This window comes from Octodon degus, unplaced genomic scaffold (genome assembly GCF_000260255.1).
Source record: "Octodon degus isolate 3935 unplaced genomic scaffold, OctDeg1.0 scaffold00030, whole genome shotgun sequence".
NCBI lineage: Eukaryota > Metazoa > Chordata > Mammalia > Rodentia > Octodontidae > Octodon > Octodon degus.
The window spans coordinates 20,062,566-20,086,230 of NW_004524606.1; the positions used below are offsets into that span (position 1 = coordinate 20,062,566).

Here is a 23,665-nt window from a genome sequence, read left to right on the forward strand (position 1 = left end):
CTAGGAGCTTGAGGTGCACCATAAGATTGTTTATTTAGGCTTGTTCTGTTTTCCTGATGTGAGAATTTACTGCTATAAATTTCCCTCTTATGACAGCCTTCATTGCACCTCACAGGTTTGAGGAACTTGTCTCTGCATTTTCATTTGATTGTAAATATTATTTAATTTCTTTTTTAATTGCATCTGTGACCCATTGATTGTTCAGGAGTTTCCACATGTTTATGTAGTTTCTGCTGTTTCTTTTGTCAATTTGTAGTTTTATTGCATTATGGTCAGAAAATATGAATGGGATAATTTCAGTTCCTTGGCATTTACTTAAGCATACTGTATGTGCTAGTATATAGGCTATTTTGGGGAATGTCTGATGTGCAGCTGAAAACAATGTATATTCTGACGTTGGGTAGAACACTCTGTAAAGGTCTACCATTGCTTCACAAGTTTGCTTTAGTTCTGTTATATCTTTGCTAAATTTTTGCTTAGTTGATTTATCTTTTTGTGTCCATAGGGTGTTATAGTTCCCCAGAAAAATTGTGTTAATGCTCATTTCTTTCTTTCTTTCTTTTTTTTTTTTTTTTTTTTTTTGTGGAACAGGAGATTGAATTCAGGCCCTTGCACTTGCCAGGGAAGCACTTATTCTACTGAGCCATCGCCCCGGCCCTTGTTTGTTTTTTCATGTCTGTCAAAATTTGTCTTGTGGCCATCCAGATAGCTCAGTGGGTTAAAGTGCCTGCTTTGGCAGACACAGAGGCCAGGGATTTCTTGGCCTGCTGTCCTGGCCTTGCCTCTGGGGTGTGCTGAGAGAGCGATTGAGACTCAAGGTGGCACAAGCTTATCCCAGTGCTTGGGAGGCTAAAAAACAGGAAGGATTACTATGAATCTGATCTATGTAGTGAGATCCTGTAGGCCCTGTACTAAATATGTTTAAAAGAAAAATTGTCTTGTATACTTGGGTGCTGCAGCTCTTACTCTTGCAGTTTTTCTGTAACAAGTATGTAGTGACCTTCTTTAGCTCTTTCATTCACTCTTGGTTTGGAGTTGACCCTTGTTAGCAACCAGAATAGGTTCCTCTGCTTTTTTTCTAATTTCTTGTCACATGGAATAGTGTTTTCCATCTTTCACTTTCGCAGTATTAATTTCTTTTTTAGTTAAATATATTTCTTTTATACAGCATATTGTTGGATTTTGTTTCTTAAGCCACTTTACCAGTCTGCTGCATTTGTTTGTTTGTTTGTTTTTGGTGATGAGAACCGAACCGAGGGCTTCCAGCTTCTAGGTAAGCCTTCTACTGCGGAGCCAAATCCCCAGCCCAGTCTGCTTCTTTTGATTGGTGAATTTAGGACATTTACATTGATGGTTCTAATATGTATTGGCTTATCTTTGCCATGTTATTTTCCTACTGTAGGATCCCTATTTTTTCCCTTTGCTTAATTGCTTTCTCTGCTTCATGGTTCTTTTCTGTTGTTCTTTTTTTTTTTTTTTTTATTTTAGGGAAGGGTCTTACAAGAGTGTTCAAGGCCTCACTACTAGACCAGACTCCACTACTAGATCAAACTCGTAGTGATCTGCCTGTTTACAGCCTTCCAAGAGCTGGGATTATAGGCACGTGCCACCATGCCCAGTCTCAACTGCCATCTCAGCGTGCCCTGGGCAAGGCTGGCACGGCAGGCCTGGGGATCAAACCCCAGACCCTGCACCTGCTTGCAGGCGCTTTAATCCACTGAGCAATTTGGCTGGCCCTTTTCTGTTGTTCTTGAAGTTGTAGTCATTTTTGTCTCTTTCTAAAATATCTGCCAGTACTCTTTGTAGTGTTGATTTGGTTATCATGAATTTCTTTAGTTTTTTTGTTATGGCAGTATGTTATCGCTCCATTAAATTTGATAGATAGTTTTACAGGGTACATCACTCTGGGTTGAAAGTTGTTTTCTTTCAGGACATGAAATATTTCACTCTAAGCTCTTCTTAATTTGATGGTATGTTGAGATATTTGGTGGGCTTTCCATTTAGAGGTGATCTTTTTTTTTTTTTGTATTTTTTAGGGAAGGTCTACAGGGTGCTCAAGGTCTCACTGTTAGATTGGACTTGTAGTAATACACCTGTTTACAGCCTTCCAAGAGCTGGCACTACAGGCGCAAGCCACCACGCCCAGTCTCAGTTGCTCTCTCAGTGTACCTGGGGAGATGGGGTGAGGGGCTGGCACAGCAGGCCTGGGGATCATATCCCTGGCCCCTGTGCCTGCTTGCAGGTGCTTTAATCCGATGAGTTGTTTGGCCGGCCCTTGCTTCTTCTAACAGCTTTTAATATTCTGGTTTTTGCTGAATTTCTGGAATCTCGATTATTATGTATCTGGGTAGAAATTTATTTTTATTATAGCTAGCCACAGTTCTACATACCTCACTTCTCTGTGTGTCAGGTTCGTTTCCCATGTTTTGGAAATTTTCTGCACTACTTCTGCAAATACTCTTTTTATGTCATTGTGTTTACTCCAGCTGTTTCATTGATACCTGTAAACCTACTAATTAGTCTTATATTATTTTCCTTTGCATCATCTTGCAGCTGTTGTTTCTCATTTTTTAAGAAATTTTTCCTTTTGTGTTCAGTAGCTGCAATACTATCTTCATGGTCTGAAATTCTATATTTAGTTTCATTCAAGTGGTTTTGCTATTTTCCAATGGAATTTTTAATGTCCTGGATATCTGTTTGAATCTGTTTTGTGCATTCTATTTCTTTATTGTATTGTTCATTCAGTATTTCCATCATTTTCCTATGTCCGTCTAATTTTAAATGATTTCTTTAGATGTATTGAGCAATTCTTTCATGATTTTTTTTTAACCTGAGTGATTATTTCTGATTTCCTTCATATCCTAATGCCTAATGGAGTTGTTTCTTTACTTCAGTTGCTGTCATTTCTAAAATTTCAGGTCTGTGGCTTCCAAGTTCTTCTATGACCTTGTTGCCTGACTTATTTAAGGAATCTTGCGTGGTACCACTACACCAGCGGTGCTGTTGCCTGACTTATTTGGGGTGGGCTGGAGGTCTGAGATTGCCTTTTGCTCTTCCTTTTGACATTTTTGAAGCTCTAAGTGTTCACCCTGACTCTGGAGTGATGGTAGAGAGGTGGGGTATGGGTGAGCAAGCGTCTCAGGCTACTGGGAGGCTAGGGTAGGCTCATCAAAGCTCCCTCTATGTGGGATTCAGTGTTGCTTCTCCTTGGTGAGAAGGGTGCAAACCACCTCTTAAGAAGGACCCGAAGACGATTAAGGCAGGCTCAAGCTCTGCAAGGCTTTCTCAGTGGTGTGGGTTGTGCAGGGTAGGGCTCACTGAGGCTCCTACTACCTGTGGGACAGGCAGCAGCAGCTTAGCAGAGCTACAGTGACGTGATGGTGGAGAGGTATTCACAGCTCATCCAAGCCCCAGCAAGGGTAGGCGGTGTGGGGAAGGGCTTACCAGGTCCCTGAAGCTGTCTTCTGAGTGCCTGATGTTTTTGGGTGGTTGGAGAAGTGGCTGATGCTCAGCTGAGCTCTGGTGAGGATCCTATTTTGTATTCTTTATTAAATACATAAATAATTGAAAAGGATACTTTGATAAATTTATTTAATCCTTTTATTTAAACTTTAAACTGTAAACTAATCTGTGAGTCTTTTTTTTTCATGTTTGGTACAGGGTCTTACTACACAGCTCAGAGTCTAGTGATCCTCCTGTTTTCAGCCTCCCCAGTGTTGGGATTACATGCATGGGACACCATGCCCGGGTTTGGTGGCCTGCTCATCGTGATCTGCTTAGTGTGCCCAGGAGTAGGGCTGGCATAGCATGTGGTGTAGGAGATTAAACCCCAGTCCCTGTGCTTGCCTAAGCAGGCACTTAGTCTGCTGAGCTATCTCACCAGCCCTTAAACTGTGGGTCTTATGCAATCCACTGGAGGTAAAGAAAAGGATAATGTTCAAAATATTGGAGATTTTAAGATAGAAATAGTGCATCTAAATGAATTTAAAAGGCTTTAATTTTTTCAAGCCTAGATGCACGGTTCTTTTCATGAAATGTTTGATTTGTAAAATCAGAAATAAGTTGAATACTTGTGTCATTTAGAAAATTGCTCACTTATGAGTGTAAACCTAATAAGCTCCCAGATATGAAAAATCAGTTTCCATTTTGTAAAAATCAACCTTTTGTAAATAAATCAAATGTAGAGCTAGGGATATAGTTCATTGACGTGAGCGCCTGCCTGGCAAGCGCGAATGCCGGAGTTTGATCCCTGGTACTGCAAATAGATAGATTGATAAATAAATAAATAAATAAATAAATAAATAAATGCAATTGGATAATTAAATACAAATTTGACAAATTTCAATGCCACTACATCTACCTTAACATGTTCCCAGTGCCTTGTAAAGAGTGGTGGTACATGTGTGGCTCTCTCATTAGGCCATTTGTTCCACAGGTGATACAAACAGTTCTCATCACTTTAACTGTTCTGTTTAGTAAAAAGTTATTAAAAAGCTATTTGATGGGACAGTCAGGCCTGTACTACTGGTGGTTCAAGCTGCTCAGCAGTGAGATCACAAATTAAGACCATTAAAATTATTTTAAAGAGAAATTTTATAAACGTCATTTATACTTAAAATAAGATTTGTAAACTTGAATTACACACATGTAGGACTTGGTGCAGTTCTACAACATTAGGCTGTTTAGTTACATAGGCTGTTTAGATTGACTCAAGTATGCCTCACTTAATGTATTTTATGTGGAGTCACTTGATATACATAGGGTAGTTATACACAGTATTTCACTTTGGAAGTCACAGGAAGAATCACCCCTTCTATAATATTCTGGAGCTGGGTGATGTGCTTCACTCCTGTAATCCCAGCTATCTGGGAGACTGAGGCAAGAAGATTTAAAGTTCTAACCAAGGTTGGGTAATTTAGCACCATGGTGAGACTGACCCACAGAAAACTTAAGTGTGCTTCAGTCACCAACGGAGTAGGCCTCCATTTTCCCCCACCCCCACAATTTCTTGAAAGCCCCACAATTTCTTGAAAGCTCATTTGGTTTGGAGAATGTTTTAATGCCAGGACTTTAACTTCAAATGTCTAAGTAGTTCTCAACAGAGGAAGAGCTAGGAAAAGGAGATTCAGGTGTTTTCCTCCATAATTGAGCTATTCAGTTGTACTACCTTTTGACTTCCTTATTTTCATTGTATTTTTTTGTACAGTGGTCGAGTTAAACTATAAAATATTTAAAGGTTTGTTAAAAAGTACTGTCACTATTTAAACAGTACACATACAAAAGGAAATCATCATAACATTAAGATATAGTCATTACTGATGCATAATGTTTACAATCTTTGAGTTTTCTGCCTTGATATGTACAAATGTTTGGTTGATAACAGAAGATCTTGAACATTAGAGGTGATCTTGTCTAGCCTGCTGGATTTGTTGCCAGATTTGTTGATGTAGGCGCTTAGATTCAGCCATGTTCACCATGGAACTCTTGGTCCTTTTCTCTGTTTGTGTAGAGCACCAATATCTCCCCTTTTCTTTCCTTCTCATTCCTTTCTTTTCCTCCTCTTCCGCACTGTCTTCATTTTTCCTTCCCTCTCTTCTGTGATACCCAGGGACTCACACATACTAGGCAAATACTTTACTCTTACCATCATGCATTTCCTAATAATATTGAATCAAGTCAGGTGTAGTGGACTCTTGTAATCCCAACACTCTTGGAGTTTGAAGGAAAAAGGCTACAAGTGCTCAACTAACCTAGGCCATTTAGCAATATAGCAAAATCCTTAATCCCCATTCAGAGAACTAGTGTTACAGCTCAGTGTGAAGTTCCTGAATTTAATCCCTATCTCCATAGAAAAATTAGGTATTAGCTTATTAACTCTTATGTGAAAGTATTTTTTATGATTATTGTCTTTGTCATTTTTTCATTGCTGGGATACAGGACCCAACATCCACAGCTTAAAGGAGGAGAGGTTTATTTTAGCTCATGTTTTCAGTCCCTGATTGGTTGGCTCCAGTGCAGAAACTATAGCGGAAAGGCCTGGTAGAGGACAGCTACTCCTGTATTGGCAGCCAGGAAGCAGAGAAGGGAAATAGCCCAGAGGGAGATGCTCCCTTCCCCTTCAAGCTCCCAGTTAACCCACCTTTAAGCAAGCCTAAGCTTTCTATTTTTGTTGTTTTCTACAGAGTTATAGAAGTGAAATTAATTGGCCAAATGATTTGACCATTTTTAAGCTTTGGGTTTTCTTTTCCTGTGTATACTAGGCATCTATCTAAAGTTAGAACTGATCATATAACCTCTGTTAGTCTTTATGTTTTGAGACTGGGTATCTATGTAGAGCACACGGGCCTCAAACACACAGCAATCTTCTTGCCTTAGTGTAGTGAGTGATGGGATTAGAGGTGTGTGCCCCTCACCTGACCCTCTGTAATTATTTCTACCACTGGCAGTATAAGAAATTCTTCTCTTACTCTTTTTTTTGTTTTGTTTTGTTTTTGTTTTTGTTTTTGTTTTTTGTTCCTTTTAGGAATACAAGTTTCACAGAAGCAATGCTTTATCCTTTTTTACAATGCTATATGCTGATACAAAAATATTGCCTAGGAGCAGGGATATAGCTCAGTGGCACAGCACGTGCCTGGCAAGCTCAAGATCCTGAGTTTGAATTCTGGCACCATGAATGAATGAGAAAGAGAAAGAAACAAAAGAAAGAAAAAAATAGTACCTGGCATATAATAAACTCTTTATATATTGAACAAGTGAATGAATATTATAGCATTGCATATAGATTGTATACTTAAACTATGTGGAAGTCATTGTGACAAATGATTTGTAAAGATATATCGAAGTCATTCATTGTAGGACATGTGCGTGGTATTAGACCAGGTATTTTATATAGGATAGAAAAATTAAATGCCTTAAGATTGGCCCAGAATGCTTTTAGATTTCCTCTCCTTACTCATTCCCGTCTGTAAGTATTTAAGAAGTTAACTAATAAATTTCTTTGTTGACTTTTAGGGTGGGGTCATGGTAAGAATGGCTCCTGAGCTGGATTTTCAGAGTAGATTTCATTCATTTGAGAAATAGATCATATTGCTTCGCTTTTCATTTCTGAGTGTAAATACCTAACATACACAACTTTAAAGGATGAAATACTTATTTTGGCTTACACGGTCAAGAGGTTTCACTCCATACTCACTTTGGTATGTTGCTTCTAGGACTGTGGTGAAGCAGAAATGTCATGGAAGAAGAGCTTAGTGGATGAGAGCTGCTCACCTTATGGCAGCTGGGAAGCAGAGAGAGAAGGAAAGTGCCCAAGAGAAGGTATGCCCTTCAGAGTCCTGACCCCAGTGTCCACCTTTGTCCAATTAGCCTCCACCTCTTGGGAGCCCATGCAGCTATGATCTCATAATTGGGTTAATCTGTTGGTAAGATTATCCTCCACACAATCCAGACACCTTTCTAGAGTCTATTAATCCAGTCAAGTTGAGAAACTGATCCAACCATCACATCCCAAGCAGTATTTTAGACAGGTTGGGTAGGATAGGTAAACTAGAGACCATATTCTTTTTATATGTACTTAGTACAGGGTCTACAGGGTCACACTACACAGATCAGATTTGTAGTGATAGTCCTGTTCTCAGCCTCCCAAGTGCTGGGATTACAGGCGCATGCCACCACTCCCAGTCTGAAAACCATATTCTTAAGTGAACTAAATCAAATTGGCATGTGTATGCATCATATTGTCTTCCTGTAAGGACCTGAAAAAATAAAATCTGAAAGATGCAGTAGATACTGTGAAAGGGAAAGAAACTGTTCAAAGGGAAGGAACATTTGGGATGAGGGAAAGGGAAAAAGAAGGGAAAATTTTAATTTTGTATAGCTTTTGGGACTGAGTTTGCATACTTGTATCTGGTAATCTGAACAACTAATTTGAAGACAACAACATGCAATAAAAAATATTGTTGAATTTATTATCATGCTTTGTGAAGTTCTGTATAATTTCTATAATTTTTTAAACTATTTTTTTCCTCTTAAAAAATAATAGGTTAAAGACATGCTTCTTGTAGTACTTCTGGTATCACAAAGGAAGAAAAATGTTTAGTTCTTAATGCATAGTCTTGCTTCAAGCTATAAGTTTCAGGTGAACTTACAATGTTTAGGATGGCTTCAAAGTCACAATGAACCTACTATCTCAGCCTCCTAAGTACTGAGATAATGAGATCGTGTCACTGTGCCTAGCTTGGTATATTAATATTTTAATTACCATTTTAAATGTTAGGAAGTTCTATTTTGTCCTCTCCCCCTTTTTTGGAATAGTAGTCCTTCTTCATTTTTAATTTTTTTTTTTTTTTAGACAAAATCTTGCTAAATTATAAAATAGCCCAGGATAGACTTAGATTTGCAGTCCGGCTTCAGTTTGCCAGAGTGCTAGAACTACAAGTGTATGCTACCGCACCTAGTTTCAGCCTCAGATTTCTTTTAATGTTTTTAAAATTAATTTTATTAGTATAGTTTTGATATATATGGTGATTACATACCTCATAGGGAGTTTATTTCTTTTAATGTATTTAGTACAGGATCTACAGGGTCTCACTACACAGATCGGACTTGAAGTGATCCTCCTGTTTTCAGCCTCCCAAGTGCTGGGATTACAGTGTCAGTTTCACTCCACCACACCCAGTGTCAGTTGCCAAGTGCGCTCCAGGGGTGGGACCACCACAGCACCCCAGGGATCAAACCCTGGCCACTGTGCCTGCCTGCATAGGCGCTTTAGTCCACTGAGATACCTGACTGGCCCAGGGAGTTTATTTCTATATATATCTTAATTATTTTCTTCCCATTCCCCTTCCCTCTTTTTAAACCTTTATTACCTTATTTACAAAGTTTTATTTCCATTTTTTCCTTCTATTTTCTTTTTCTTTCTTTCCCTTCGTCTTGTTCTCCCAAAATGAATATTTTTGGATATTGACTTTGGATCCAGCAATGCTACACAATTTCGTTATTAAATCTGGAAGTGTTTTGGTAAGATTTTAGGATTCTTATATGTGGAATATCATGAAATGTGCACATGATGATAATTTAACTTTTCTTTTTCCTGTCCTCTTGTTTCTCTTGTCTAATTGTTTTAGCTAATGTTTTCAGAACTATATTGAATAATAGTGAGATAGCAGACATCTTTGTCTTATTCCAGATTTTAGAGTGAAAGTTTTAAGTTTTTGACCATTTAGTATGATGTTGGCTTTTGATGTGTCATAGATGGCTTTTATCAGACTGAGATAAAGGTATATATTTCAGTTTTCTATAGGGTTTTCATCATGAATGGGTGTTGCACTTTGTCAATCACTTTTCCTCTATCTGTTAAGATGATCATGTGATTTTTATCCTTGGCTCTGGTAGTGTTGCGTATTGCATTTATTGATTTGTTTATGTTGAGCCATTCCTGCATCCCCCAGATGAATCCTACTTGGTCATGGTATATATTCTTCCTGATGGTTTGCTGCATTGTTTACTAGTATCTTACTGAGGATTTGTGCCCTTATCTTCATTAGGTACTTTGGCCTGTGGAGCTCTAGTTTGGTTGTGTCCTTTTTTGATATTAGCGTCATGTTTGCTTCTAGGAATGATGTTGAGAATGATATTTTCCTTTAGTTTCTTTGAAGAGTTTGAAGAGTAGTGACATTAGATCTTCTCTGATTTTCTTGTTGAGTTTATTTATTATTATTTATTTTTCACTGGAAAAAAAGTATATTTAGAATTAGCAGCTGGACTCAGCTTTGATTATCCCAATTTTGTGGGCAGCATCCAATGCATCATAATCAGGAGTCAGCTGAACATGTGCCTTCTCTCCATCAGGACTTATTAGGATGTTGACCTTGGCAATATCAACGCCATAGAGCTTCTTCACAGCTTGTTTGATTTGGTGCTTATTAGCTTTGACACCCACAGTGAACACGCGTGTGTTGTCCTCAGTCTTTTTCATGGCTGACTCTGTGGTCAGGGGGAACTTGATGATGGCGTAGTGGTCAAGTTTGTGTCTCCTGGGGACGTTCTTCTGAGGGTATTTGGGCTGTCTCCGGAGCTGCAGTGTCTTGGGAAGACATAAGGTTTGTGACGTCCGTATCTTCTTTTTATGACTGTGGATGCCTTTCAGTACAGCCTTCTTGGCCTTCAAAGCTTTTGCTTTGGCTTCAGCTTTGGGAGGGCAGGGGCTTCCTTCTTCACCTTTGGAGCCATCTTGGTAAAAAGGCTCTCTCCTTCTTGTTGAGTTTAGCTATGACTCTGTCAGGACCTGGTAGTTTTTGGTAGTTTTCTTACTTATGCCTTCAATTTCTTCGACTAATTTTGGATTATTGAGAGGTTTTATATCCTTTATTCAGCTTTTGTAGTTCATATATATCTTGGAAACTATCTCATCTGGGTTTTCCATCTTACTGGAGTACTTATTCTCAAAAAAGACATAGTCTTCTGAATTTCTGCAGGGTCCACTGTGATCTTGACCTTTTCCTTCCTATTTCATGGACTTGAGTCTTAACTTTTTTTGATAAAATTGGTGAATTTTATCATTAATTGACTCAGTATTCTTTTCTTGGGCTTGCGGGTTAGCTCAGTTGTTTAAACACCTGCTTGAGCAAACCCAGTCAGGCACAGGGGACCACAGTTCGATCTCCAGCTCCACATGCCTTACCAGACCCTCCCTTAAGGCAGCCTAAGCCAGGCAAAAAAAACTTCTAAAATACATTTGGCTTCCTTCTTAGGTCAATAATATCTGTTTAAGGCACAACTCCCACATAACAATACAGCCAGACATGCCTTGAGGGCATTCGGCGTTAAAAAAAAAAAAAAAAAAAAACCCTCCTTCTTTTTAGTCTTCTCTTTAGTAAAACATGAAGTTTTACTGTGAACTTTTTTTATTTTTATTTTTAAAAGATACTACAAAATAGTAAAATAGAAAAATTACAAATGATACAGAATTTCACTAAATAAGATAATATGAATTTTACAGTATTTGTTGTATTGCATAGTGCTGTCTTCAAATTAGTTGTGCATATTACCAGATATATGCCTGCAAAATTAGAAGAAAGAAAAATATAAGAAATCAAGAAGAGAAAAAGGCCAAGGTATTGAAAAAAGACAAAACAAATTAAGTACTAACTGCTCCTTTCCACAGACCAGCAGAAATCCACAGTAGAGTTGTCCAAACCATTCTGCTTGCATACATAGATATATCTCTTTTCCTCACTCCCTCTCCTGTCCTTCCCTTCAAATCAGTAATTCCTTTTGAGCAGGTTCATTCCCTTTCCCCAGTATCGATTGTATACTTCAGATTTTATTTTCTCTCTTTCTTTCCTTTTGTGGTCCCAGGGATTAAACTTGAGGCCTTGTGCTTGCCAGTCAAGTGTTTATGCTGCTGAGCTATCTTCTTAGCCTAGGTTACTGTGAACATTATAGTTTCCTCCCTAGTATGGATTTTGGGCTAGACTTGCTCTCCTTTTTCTAGTTTCTTGAGCTTCACTTTCATAAATTTTTCTCATAGAAGTACTTCCACTTCATTCCACAAGTTCTAGTATGTCATATTGGTGTTACTGTTTAATTGCAAAAACAGGGACTGGGGATATAGCCCAGCAGCATAAGTGCCTGCCTGGCAAGCACAAGGTCCTGAGTTCAATCCCTGGTACTGCAAAAAAACAAAACAAAAAACCCAAAAGACCAACTGTTTCATTTCTTCTTTAATTTCATCTGTGACTCATTGGTTGCTTATGAGGACATTACTTAATTTCCAAGATTTTATATATATAACTGTTGTACTTTCTTTTGCCATTGGTTTGTAAATTTATTTCACTATGATCCAATAATGTGTAAGTATAATTTCTGTTCTATCACATTTGCTCAAGCATATTCTGTGGGCCCGTATATGGTCTATTTTAGGAGGCCAGTGCCTCATCCATTAGGCTACTGAGACTTCTTAGTATACTGGTCCCTTATTTATCATGGAGGTTATGTTCCAGATACCCCCATGATAAGTGAAAAATAAGCGAAGTAGTGACGTTATCTTTATTTTAGTATTTATATATATTTTAAGACTTTATATACCCTTCCCATATTCTTACAAACTTTTTCCACACTTGTCAGAACACTTTTAATGTTAACCATTTTTTAAACTCATAAGTCTATATAATTTTAACAATGTACATAATTGTATGGTACTGCAAAAACCGAAAAATAATTTAGATTAATATTTTTTTGAAAAACCACGAAGCAGTCCATGAAAGTCTAAACGTGAAATAGAGGTTGTTTGTTTGTTTTTTTGTTTTGGCAGTTCAAGCTGCCTCAAGTGCAGGTCTGGTATGACTTGAGGAGCTGGGAGTTGAACCTCAGTCTTAACTGCAGCTTTTTTCCCAGGCAGTGCTTTAAACAGCTGAGCTATCCAGCAAGCACCCTTGAAATGTGAAATAGTAAGGGACTACTGTATATGGCCTATTTTAGAGAAAGCCCTATATGCTGCTGTTTGCGGGGAGAGGCACAGTGTAGATGTGTACTAAATCCATTTGTTCAGTCATTGTTTTAGCTCTGATATTTTTTTTCTTTTTTTTTTATCTAGATGCTACATTTGTGACAGTGGGGTATTGAAGTCAACCATTATAGTTGTGCTGGTGCTTATCAGATTTTTCATATCAATTTGCATCAGTATTTTGTGCATGTATATGATTGTCATAGCTTCCTCTAGATTATTCCCTTAACATATACATAGTGACTCTTTTTGTTTCCTTTCAATAATCTTTGCATAAAATGTGCAAAAAATAGGCAGTCCTACTTTTTTCTAAGTTCCTGTCACATGGAGTATTGTTTTCCATCCCTTGATTTTCAGTCTGTGAATTTCTTTTTGAGTGAAGTGTATTTCTCATAGAAGCTGCTGTGGTCTTTGGTGAGCCTCAGCAGGTCTAGTGAGCTGCTCAGGAGTGGAGAATCTCTGACCTAGCTCTCTGCCAAACATCCCAGTAGTGACAGTAAGCCTTGGGAATGTCAGTGAGCCACGTGAGAGGGGAGAAACCCCACACTGCGCTTCTGCTGTCCAGGAGGCTTTGGTCTGGGAAAAGCCTAGTGCCTGGCCCATATCCCTAGACTGTGGGACAGGCAACCAGGGCAGGAAGCACTCAGGAAATAGCCACCTTCTTGTCTAGAGGAACCCAGAGTTAATCAACCTTAACACTTTACATACAAACTCATAATCTGTAATTGGTTCTGTTATACAACTATAGACTTTGTTCCTATGATCTGACTTACAAAATCAGTAGCTACTACAGTTGGGCAGTTTCTAAATTATGCTTATTACTAATTGTTCTATTGTAGCTAGAGTGTCACATCTGTTATAATCAGTTCTCCCTTTTGCAACAATATTGGGAATCTCTGGGGCAATAACCTCACTGCAGCCCTACACCAAAAGATGGGGGATTGAGCCAAACAGAAACGAACATCACTCTCTCAGTTCATTCGGAAGGTAGGATCTTGGAACAGATACAAACCCAGAATCTACACACAGAATGTCCCTGAAGTACAGACTATTCCTGAAGAGGCCTTGATATTAGTGATAGATATCTACTACCAAAACTCATGAGAATCACCACAGAAAACAAACTAAAAAAGTTTTTTTGCAATGGAAAATGTCAAAATGAAGGAGCAAAATGCAATTTCAGATCTCCAGCCCACTCAGAAAAGTGGAAAAGACATAAAAATAGAAAAAATTGGAAGTCACACACCTGAAATTTATGAAATAGTAACAACTGAAGTAAAGAAACAGCTCCATCAGGCTATAGAAGAAATCAGATCAGAAATAATCTCTCAGTTAAAAAAAGAAATGACAACCAAAATAAAAGAATTGCTTTGCATATCTAAAGAAGACATAGATAAAATAATAGAGGAATATAGAAAAATGATGGAAACCTTGAAAGGACAATACAGGAAAGAATTAGAATACATTCAAAGAGATATCCAGGAAACTAAGAATTCCATTGAAATCTGAAAAATTGCTGGAACAAAACTAAAAATAGATTTTTCAGATCTTGAAGACAATGTAGCAGCTAGTGATCATGAAAGGAAACATCTCTTTTGTGTGTTTGTGTGTTTTGTTTTTTGTTTTTTTTCATACCTGGGATCAAACTCAGGACCTTGTACTTGGCCAGGCAGACACTTAGCCACTGCACTATCTCCTCGGCCCAACATCTCTTAAAAATAAGAAACCAGTAAATAACAATTCAACAGCTGCAAGATGATGCAAAAGAAAAAAAAAAGATAAAAAAAAAAAGTATAAGACATACATGTCAACCAAACAGCCTCAGTCAAAGCAAATGACATAAAAAGACTTTGCAGAAGTAGTAGCAGAAAATTTCCCAAGCATGGGAAAAGAATCAGACATACAATAAGTGAGGCAATGTAGAACTCCAAAAAGCACTCTACACCCAAACACATAATTAAGATGCAAAAAATTCAGCAGAAGAATAGAACATTCAAAACTGTTAGAAGAAACACAACACATATAATGGAATATCAGTCAGAATCACAGCAGGTTTCTTAATACAAACCGTCAAGTCAAGAACTTGGAGTGATGTATTTCAGGTTCTGAAAGACAACAATGTCCAACCCAGGTTGATGTGCCCTGCAAAGCTATCTTTCAGAATTAATGGAGAAATGTGATACTTCCTTGACAAAGAACAACTGAAGAAATTTACTCTTATCAAGCAGATCATACAAAGAATACTGAAAGATATTCTAAAAAGAGATAAAAATGACCGCAATTCCAAGAACAACAATAAAAAGGAAGCTGTAAGCAGCACAAGCAGTTAAAACAGAGGGGAAAAGTAGGAAATCAGCAGGAAAATAACAAAGATAAGACTGCATATTAGTTATAACTATTAATGTAAATGGCCTCAAATCACCAAATTCAACAGACTGACAGAGTAGATCTACAAATAAAATGCAGCAATATGTTGTATATAAGACATGGTGGGGTTTTTTTGTCATCTCTTTTTTTACTGAGTTCACAGATGGTTAACAATCAGAAAAATGCTACCTACTCCAACCTTGAATCCATTCCCTAATGGAACAGAGCAAAGTTGACACCTCCATCTTCTATCCAAGACAATAAAGTTATTCACTAAAGTCAAAGTTAGGTGTAACAGAACACAAAAATGTGATGTACTGCCTTTCCCATGCTACCCTGGTGCTTTGGGCATCCAATACTGTTGGAGCCTTCACTTTTCTTCCCCATGCCAGCCACCCCAGTACACAGCACTGCCCATATCCCTTCAGAGACTTTATTAGTCACAGAGGCAATTGGTGGTAACAAATGGCTATTGGGCTTCTTCAGAGGAAGGTAAGGCACAAGAACCTGTGTTTGCCCTCCCTTCTCCTTTCAAGGCTGCATGCAGATGGCCCCATCCAGCCAGATGACCTCACCATTGAGGAATAGGTTCTTGATTATGGTTTGTACCAGATGAGCATACTCAGCAGGGTCTCCCAAGTCGAGTGGGGAAAGGTACCTGGCTGGCCAAGGAGTTGCGCACCTTTGCTCAGAGGCTGGTCAGCAGTGGGGTCCCAAACAGGCCTGGAGCAATGGTCATCACCCAAATGCCTATGGGAGCCAGATCCTGAGCAATGGGCAGTGTCATGCCCACTATGCCTCCCTTGGATGCAGAGTATGCAGCTTGTCCCACCTGACCCTCAAAGGCAGCCACACTGGCAGTATTGATGATAACCCCACATTGGCCTCCCTGGTCTGGTTCATTTTCACACATCTCACCAGCAACCAGGCAGATCACATTGAAGGTGCTTAAGAGATTCACATTTATAACTTGGTGGAAGTCCTCCAAGCTGTGGGGCTGCTGCTGCTTTAAGTGGTGTATGAGAGCACCCAACTATTTATAAGGCAAATTCTAATAGACATGACTGTTCTCAAAAAAGAAAAAGTTGGGGCCAGTGAGATAGGTCAGCAGTCTAAAGTGCCTGCTTAGGCAAGCTTAAGCAAGTGCACAGGGACCATGGTTTGGACCCTGGCACCATGTGCCACACCAGTCCCATCCCCACAGTGGGCTGAGCCGGCCACAAAAAAAAAAAAAAAAAGTCAAGCAATAACACAGTTGTAATGGGGAAATTGTCACAGAGATAGATCAACTAGACAGAAAGTCAGCAAAAAAGATTAAAGTGGAACCAAATTTGTGAAAAAAAAAATGGACATAGCAGACCTCTAGAGTGTTTACCCAGCATTATGAAAATGTACATTCTCAGCTGCACACAGGATATTCTCTAAAATAGAAGATATACTAGCCCATAGAACATGCTTAAGTGAATGCAAAGGACTATAAGTAATGGTATGCATATGATCGGACCATAATGCAATGAAATTATTGACAAACATCACAGAAAGTCCATAAATATATGGAAAGTAATACTCCTGCATCACAGATGAAGTTAAAGAACAAACTGTTTGCAATCAAATGAGAATGCAGATACAGCAAAAGCAGCCCTCAGAGGAAAATTTGTAGCAGTGAATTCTCATATCAGGAAAACAGAATGAGCCCACATGACTAAGCTACACCTCAGTCTTCTTAAAAAAGAAGAGCAAGTCAAGCCTAAAGCCCATGAAGGGAATAAATTATAAAGATCAGAGTAGAAATTGAATGCAGTGGAGATTAACAATGCAACTATTAAGGAATCAAAAAATTGGTTCTTTGAAAGAATAAGTAAAATTGATAAACCCCTAGCCAAACATCAAAAACAAAAAGCAAAACTCAAATTCATGCAATAAAGAATTAAAAGAGTGAAATCATTACAGATCCTATAGAAATTCAGATCATCAGTACCTACTTGCAAATCTTTACTCATAGGATGAAAAACAAAGAAATTGACAGATTCCTAGATACATGTGACTTACCAAACTGAATCAAGAAGATAAATTCCTAATTAACCCAATTTCAGTCAAATTGAAAATGTAGTCAAAATTATAAGCAAAGGCAAGCCCAGATCCTGATGGATTCCTGCAAGAAATTTAGATAAGATTTAATCCCAATATCCCTCAAATTCTTCAATGAAATTGAAAGGGAAGCAATTCTCCCAAAATCATTCCTGGAAGCAAGTATTACTGTCATAGCAAAACCAAAGAAAGACCCGACCATAAAAAAGACAACTATAGGCCAGTCTCCCTAATGAACATAGATGCAAAAATCCTCAATAAAATACTAGCAAATAGAATGGAACGGGTCTTTATACATCATGACCAAGTGGGATTTATCCCAGGAATGCACAGATAATAACTGCAGTACACCATATCAACAGAGCCAAAGACAAAATTTGCATGATCATCTTGATAGTAGAAAAGGCTTTTGGTAAAGTTCAACACTCATACATGATAAAAACTCCACAGAGGGCCAGCAAGATAGCCCAATGGACAAAACGCCTGCTTTGGCAAGCTCAGGAGCCAGGGTTTGATCCCTGGTCCCACATGCCATGCTGGCCGCACCCTTAGGGGTGCTGAGTTGGTGAATGAGTCTGGTGGTGATAGCACATGCCTGTAATCCCAGCACTGGGGAGGCTGAAAACAGGAGGATCACTATGAGTTGATCTGTGTAGTGAGACCCTGTACCAAATATACAAATGAAAAACTAAACACAAAATTGGTATAGATGGTCTTTTACCTCAGTCTGATAAAAACTATGGCTGAAAATCAACAGCCAACATCATACTAAGTAAAGAAAAAAAGTGTTAATTGTAAATTCAGGAATAAGACAAGGATGTCCACTGTTATTGCTTCTATTCAACATAGTTCTGGAAACATTAGCCAGATCAATTAGGTGAGAGAAATAAAAATAATGGCAGGAAATCAAGAAATTAAATTACTGTTATTTGCAGGTGATATGATACTATACATAGAAGACCCCCAAAGCGCCACCAAAAGACTTGTAGATTTAATAACTAAATTCAGTAGTGTAGCTGGATAGAAAGTCAGGATTCAAAAACCAATAGCATTACTGTACACAAACTCAGAGAAACCACACTTTGTAATAACATCCAAGAAAATGGAATACTTCCATCTAACAACAGAAGTAAAAGACCTATACAGTGAAAATTACAATACTCTGAAAAAAGATTGAAGTGGATTTAGAAAATGGAAAGATATTCCTTGCTCATGGGTAGAACAAACATTGGGAAAATTGCTATACTTCAAAAATTGCTGTACACATCTAAAGCCATTCCAATCAAAATACCTTTGGTATATTTACAAATGTGGCATTCCTAAAATTCATCTGGATACCACAAGAGACCTAGCATAGCAAAATCAATCCTGGGAAACAAAAGGCAGAAAGCATTATAATCCCTGACTTGAAATCATACTACAAAGCTACTGTGATAAAATCAGCATGGTACTGGCAAAAAGGGAAAAAACAGACAACAATAACAAAAAACAGATCTGAGGATCAATGGAACGGATCAACAAATGCAGACACCACTAAAAATATACTCAGACACCTTTGAGAAACTGGCTGAAAAGCAAAGAAAAACTGAGATGAAGGAAAGCAGACAAAAAAAGGAAAGGGCAAATATAAAAGCGAATTTTCCTGCTAATTTCTTTTTGGTTTATTGTAGAGAACTGTTAATGCTTAGGGTTTTTTAAAAAAAAAAAAAATTTATTCTAATGCTTAGTATTTTTGACCAGTTTTGTATGCTTATATCTGGTAATCTGAACAACAACTTTGAAGATAACAATATGCATTGTAAAATCTATTGTTGATTTCCTGTAGTCTTATTTTGAAATTCTGATGGATGGATGGATGGATGGATGGATGGATGTATGGATGGATGGATGGATGGATGGATGGATGGATGGATGGATGGATTGTGCCAGGGATCAAACTCTGGACTTTGCATTTGCCAGGCAGTAATTCTGTATCTTTTAAATTTTTAAAAAACTTTTTCTTTTTAAAATAAAAAAGTTTCTCTACAATACTGTATTGTTCATTCTTCTTAATCCATTCTTTCAGTCAGTCTGTTTCTTTTTTTTTTTTTTTGCGGGGGGTGGTCACTCAAGATACCTTCAGGGCAGGTCTGGTTTGGCTTGAGGATGAGGGGATCTAACCACAGCATCCTGAGCCTGACTGCTTTGTTTCAGCAGGCACTTAAATGCCTGAGCTAATGGGCAGGCCCCCTAGTCTGTTTCTTTTGATTGGTGAGTAGACTTTACATTGGTGCTTATAACTGATACATATTGATTTATCCTTGTCACATTAACTTCTTTTTATCTGTTCACTTTGTTTCGTATTTAATTGCTCGCCTTTTCTAGTGGATTCTTTCTTTTGGGACTCATGGAATTGTTATTGTGTTTTCCTGGAATATCCTTCAAAACTTTTTGGAGTGTTTGTTTGATGGTCCTGAGTTTCTTCAGGTGTTATTTATTATTATTTTTTTCTGTATTTGGTACAGGGTCTCACTATGCAGCTTGGACTTGTAGTGATCCTCCTGTTTTTAGCCTCCTCAGTGCTGGGATTACAGGCATGCACAACCAGCCCAGACTTGGTGGCCGGCTCAGTGCACCCGGGGCTTAGGCCAGCATGGAATGTGGTGTCAGGGATTGAACCCTGATTCTTGTGCTTGCCTAAGCAGGCACTTAGTCCGCTGAGCTATCTTGCCAGCCCTGTTATTTGTTAATGTAATATCTTATTTCTCCATCAATCTTTACATCATGTATTAATTGTTGGATTGATATTTTGTGGGCATTTGCTGTTTTTAAGAAGTGTTTCATGTGCCAACCTTGGTGGTGCATTTCTGTAATCCCAACAGTTGGGAGGCTGAGGCAGGATGATTGCTATGAGTTCAAGGCCAGCCTTAGCCTACACTACATGGTGTCACTTGGTCTCAACCCCAAAAAACAAACAACAAACAAAAGTCTCTCATGTGGTGTTTAACTGTAAACCTGTTTTGTAGATCTAATATTTGGTTTTCACATTGCCTAATTTTGCAGCATATACTTTCACTATTATTTACCATCTGCTATATCTGTTTTATGCATTAGTTATTTCCTATGTTGTACATTTCTTTCATCATTTCCCTAAGTTTCTCTGTTTTTTAAAATGTTTATCTCTTGTAGAGTTACTGTCTTCATCTTGTTCATAATCACTTAGTAAACTGCACTTATTTCTGATTTGATTTATTCTAAGAGCTCATTCATTTGATTTTCTATTTCTGCTACCATTTTATTTTATTTTTTATTTTTTAAATTTTTTTTGGCAGAACCAGGGATTGAACTCAGGCCCTTGTGCTTGCCAGGGAAGTGCTTATTCCACTGAGCCATCTTCCCGGCCCCTTCTGCTACCATTTTAGAAAGTCCAGCTTGGTAGCTCAATCCCATTGGTTTTGCCTTAGTGAGCAAGAGGTATGGGGTTGTATCTTCTGTCTTTTCTCATTTTCTATTTTTTGTTTTCTCTGTTGATGTTTCTAAATTTTTTGTGGTAGGTAGCTTTATTACTATTAGAAAGACCTCTTAGGAAATGATTACTCTTCAGTAAAGTTACCTAAACAAAGTTGTCTTTGGCTTGTGAGTCTATCCTGAGATCCTGTTCTTTGAATTTTTAGGGATTAAAAGTGGGTGTCTTTTTGGCCTAGCAACATATTCTTTGCATTAGATTATGGTATTGTTTATGACCAGTAGACAGTGTTCATTTGCACACAGACTAGCAAAAGTGATCTCAACAACTGTTATTTTTCTAACGTAGTAAGGCCAGTAATAATTATAACATGGAGCACAGTCCAGAAAATGAAAAATTATGATAACTGTTAATTTGCCAATTTTAACCATAGGTGCAAGCTTAATCATTAAATAAAAAAGTATAAAACCAGTAAGAAAATTACATATAGTAAAAATGTTCTTAATAAATTGATTTTACCCTTGGGAAGCAATTTATTAGGAATGAGAAGAAAAAAAAACAAATGAAACAAGTTAATGGAAGCAAGGCTGAAGGGCAAAGGAAGATTATTCAAGTAAACAGCAAAACTAGGAGACAGAATGAGATTGTACTGGTCTGAAGTCTATTTTTTGGTTCTAATCTACCTCATCCTTATCACTTTTTAGTCCTCAGATAGCTGCTGTTACATGTATTCCATACAGCATTTTTTTTTTTTTTGTTATAATCAGTGGAAGGAACAGATAATATTGCTTCTGCCAAAGTTTGCTTGATGGTGGAGGCAAATTTAATTCTTCCCTTATGCTGAGCATTGCTGAAAATATTATGTGCATTTTAATGCATTTAATACAACTATGAATACAACTATGACATTGACTATTGTTATCTTCATTTTGTATTTTTAGAAAGTAATATGTTATAAAGTTAAGGAATGTCTAAGAATGATTCAGCTAGGCAACCATGTAAGTGGGAATTGTAATCTAATGTAACTCTTTGTAGAGTCCCAGTAAAGTTCTGGTACCATCATGCATATTCTGAGCTCATTTCTTGGAAAACCCATCTGCCTTCTTCTGTGACTTCTACAGGATATGGACTGCATTGGAAGGACCCTGAGAGACCCTCAAGCCATGAAGTGGAGATAGTGACTTTTGAGGATGTGGCTGTGACTTTCACCATGGAAGAGTGGACTTTGCTGAATCCATCTCAAAAGAACCTCTATAGAGAGGTGATGTGGGTAACTTTTCTGAACATGGCTTCTATAGGAACAACATGGGATAAGAATATTGACATGGCATACAAAAATTGGTGGCAAAATATAAGGAATGAAGAGGTAGAGAAATGCTATGAATACAAAGCTTGGAATCAACATGAAGATATATTACTTGAGACTCCAGATGCTAATGGGAACATGGAAGAAACTGATTTAAAATCATCTGAAAGCTTTGTTTGTACAGAGTCCCTGATTGGTCATTCATTGCCAAACATTCCCATTATAGCTCACGTTAGACACAAAATATGTGAGTATGAGGAATTTGAAGAGAATTTGTCTAAATGTAATGAACCTGGGAACACCTGCAGTGATTCTAAGTCCTTTTCAAAGCAAGGAAGGAAAAAGGCTGTAGAGAAACCCTACAAATATGAGCATTATGGGAAACCCTACTCTGGTCTTGGTGAAAATACTCACCCTGAAATGACCTCTGTATGTAAGAAAAACGTGGAACTTTCTAATGTAGCCAGTGACATTCATATCCATGAAAGTAGTGAGAATGGGAGGAATTCATATATATGTAAACAACCTGGTGAAACATTCACTACCTTTTGTCAAAGACAAAATCACTCTAAAGAAAAACCCTATGAATGTAAGCATTGTGGGAAATTTTTCACTGGAACCAAATATTTGAAAGTACATGAAAGAATTCATACTGGGGATAAACTCTATGTATGTCAACAATGTGGGAAAGCATTCACTACGTCAAAATATTGGAAAACACATGAAAGAGTTCATACTGGGGAAAAAACCTATGTATGTAAGCAGTGTGGGAAAGTATTCAGTACGCACAATAGTTGTCAAAGACATGAACGAATTCACACTGGGGAGAAACCCTATGAATGTAACCAATGTGAGAAAGCATTCAGTACTTACAGTTATTGGAAAATACATGAAAGAAGTCATACTGGCGAGAAACCCTATGAATGCAAGCAATGTGGAAAAGCATTCTCTTCACATAGCTCCTGTAAAAGACATGAACGAAGTCATACTAGAGGGAAACCCTATGAATGTAAGCAATGTGGGAAAGCCTTCACTACACTCTCTCATGGGAAAATACACGAAAGAAGTCACACTGGGGAGAAACCCTATGAATGTAAGCAGTGTGGGAAAGCATTTTCCTCACACAGCTATCGTAAAAGACATGAAAGAATTCACACTGGGGAAAAATCCTATGAATGTAAACAATGTGGGAAATCATTCACTACACTCTATCGTGGGAAAATTCATGAAAGAAGTCACACTGGGGAGAAACCCTATGAATGTAAGCAGTGTGGGAAAGCATTCAGTACACACAGGTATTGTAAAATACATGAAAGAAGTCACACTGGGGAGAAACCCTATGAATGTAACCAATGTGGAAAAGGATTCACCACCCACAGTTGTTTTAAAATACATTTAAGAATTCACACTGGGGAGAAACCCTTTGAATGTAACCAATGTCAGAAAGCATTTAGTACCCTCAATTATTTGAAAGTGCATGAAAGAATTCACACTGGAGAGAAACCCTATAAATGTAACCAATGTGGAAAAGCATTCACTACACACAGCTGTTTTAAAATGCATAAAAGAATTCACACTGGGGAGAAACCCTATAAATGTAACCAATGTGAGAAAGCATTCACTACACTTGAGTATTGGAAGATACATGAAAGAATTCACACTGGTGAGAAACCATATGAATGTAAGAAATGTGGTAAAGCATTTATTGCTCACAACACTTGTAAAAGACATGAAAGAATTCACACTGGGGAGAAACCCTATGTATGTAAGCAATGTGGGAAAGCATTCACTACACATAGTTGTTTTAAAATACATGAAAGAATTCATACTGGGGAGAAACCTTATGAATGTAAACAATGTGGGAAAGCATTCAGTACTCACAACAGTTGCAAAATACATGAAATAAATCACATTGGAGAGAAACCCTATGTATGTTACTAAAATGGAAGAACAT

The 23,665-nt window shown here is 37.8% G+C and overlaps 1 protein-coding gene and 1 pseudogene across 1 annotated transcript in view; one reads left to right on the forward strand and one right to left on the reverse strand.

Annotated features, from left to right (window-relative positions):
- The window catches only part of LOC101588711 (zinc finger protein 431), a 39,841-nt gene that overhangs the window by 8,529 nt on the left and 7,647 nt on the right, over nt 1–23,665 (forward strand). Inside the window, exons 2-4 of the mRNA XM_023713309.1 lie at nt 7,212–7,317; nt 21,527–23,374; nt 23,459–23,494. Coding sequence (XP_023569077.1) covers nt 7,230–7,317; nt 21,527–23,374; nt 23,459–23,494 — 1,972 coding nt within the window. The 5' untranslated portion in view covers nt 7,212–7,229. The remainder of the gene's footprint in view (nt 1–7,211; nt 7,318–21,526; nt 23,375–23,458; nt 23,495–23,665) is intronic.
- On the reverse strand, nt 15,404–16,872 carry LOC101588321 (annotated as a pseudogene).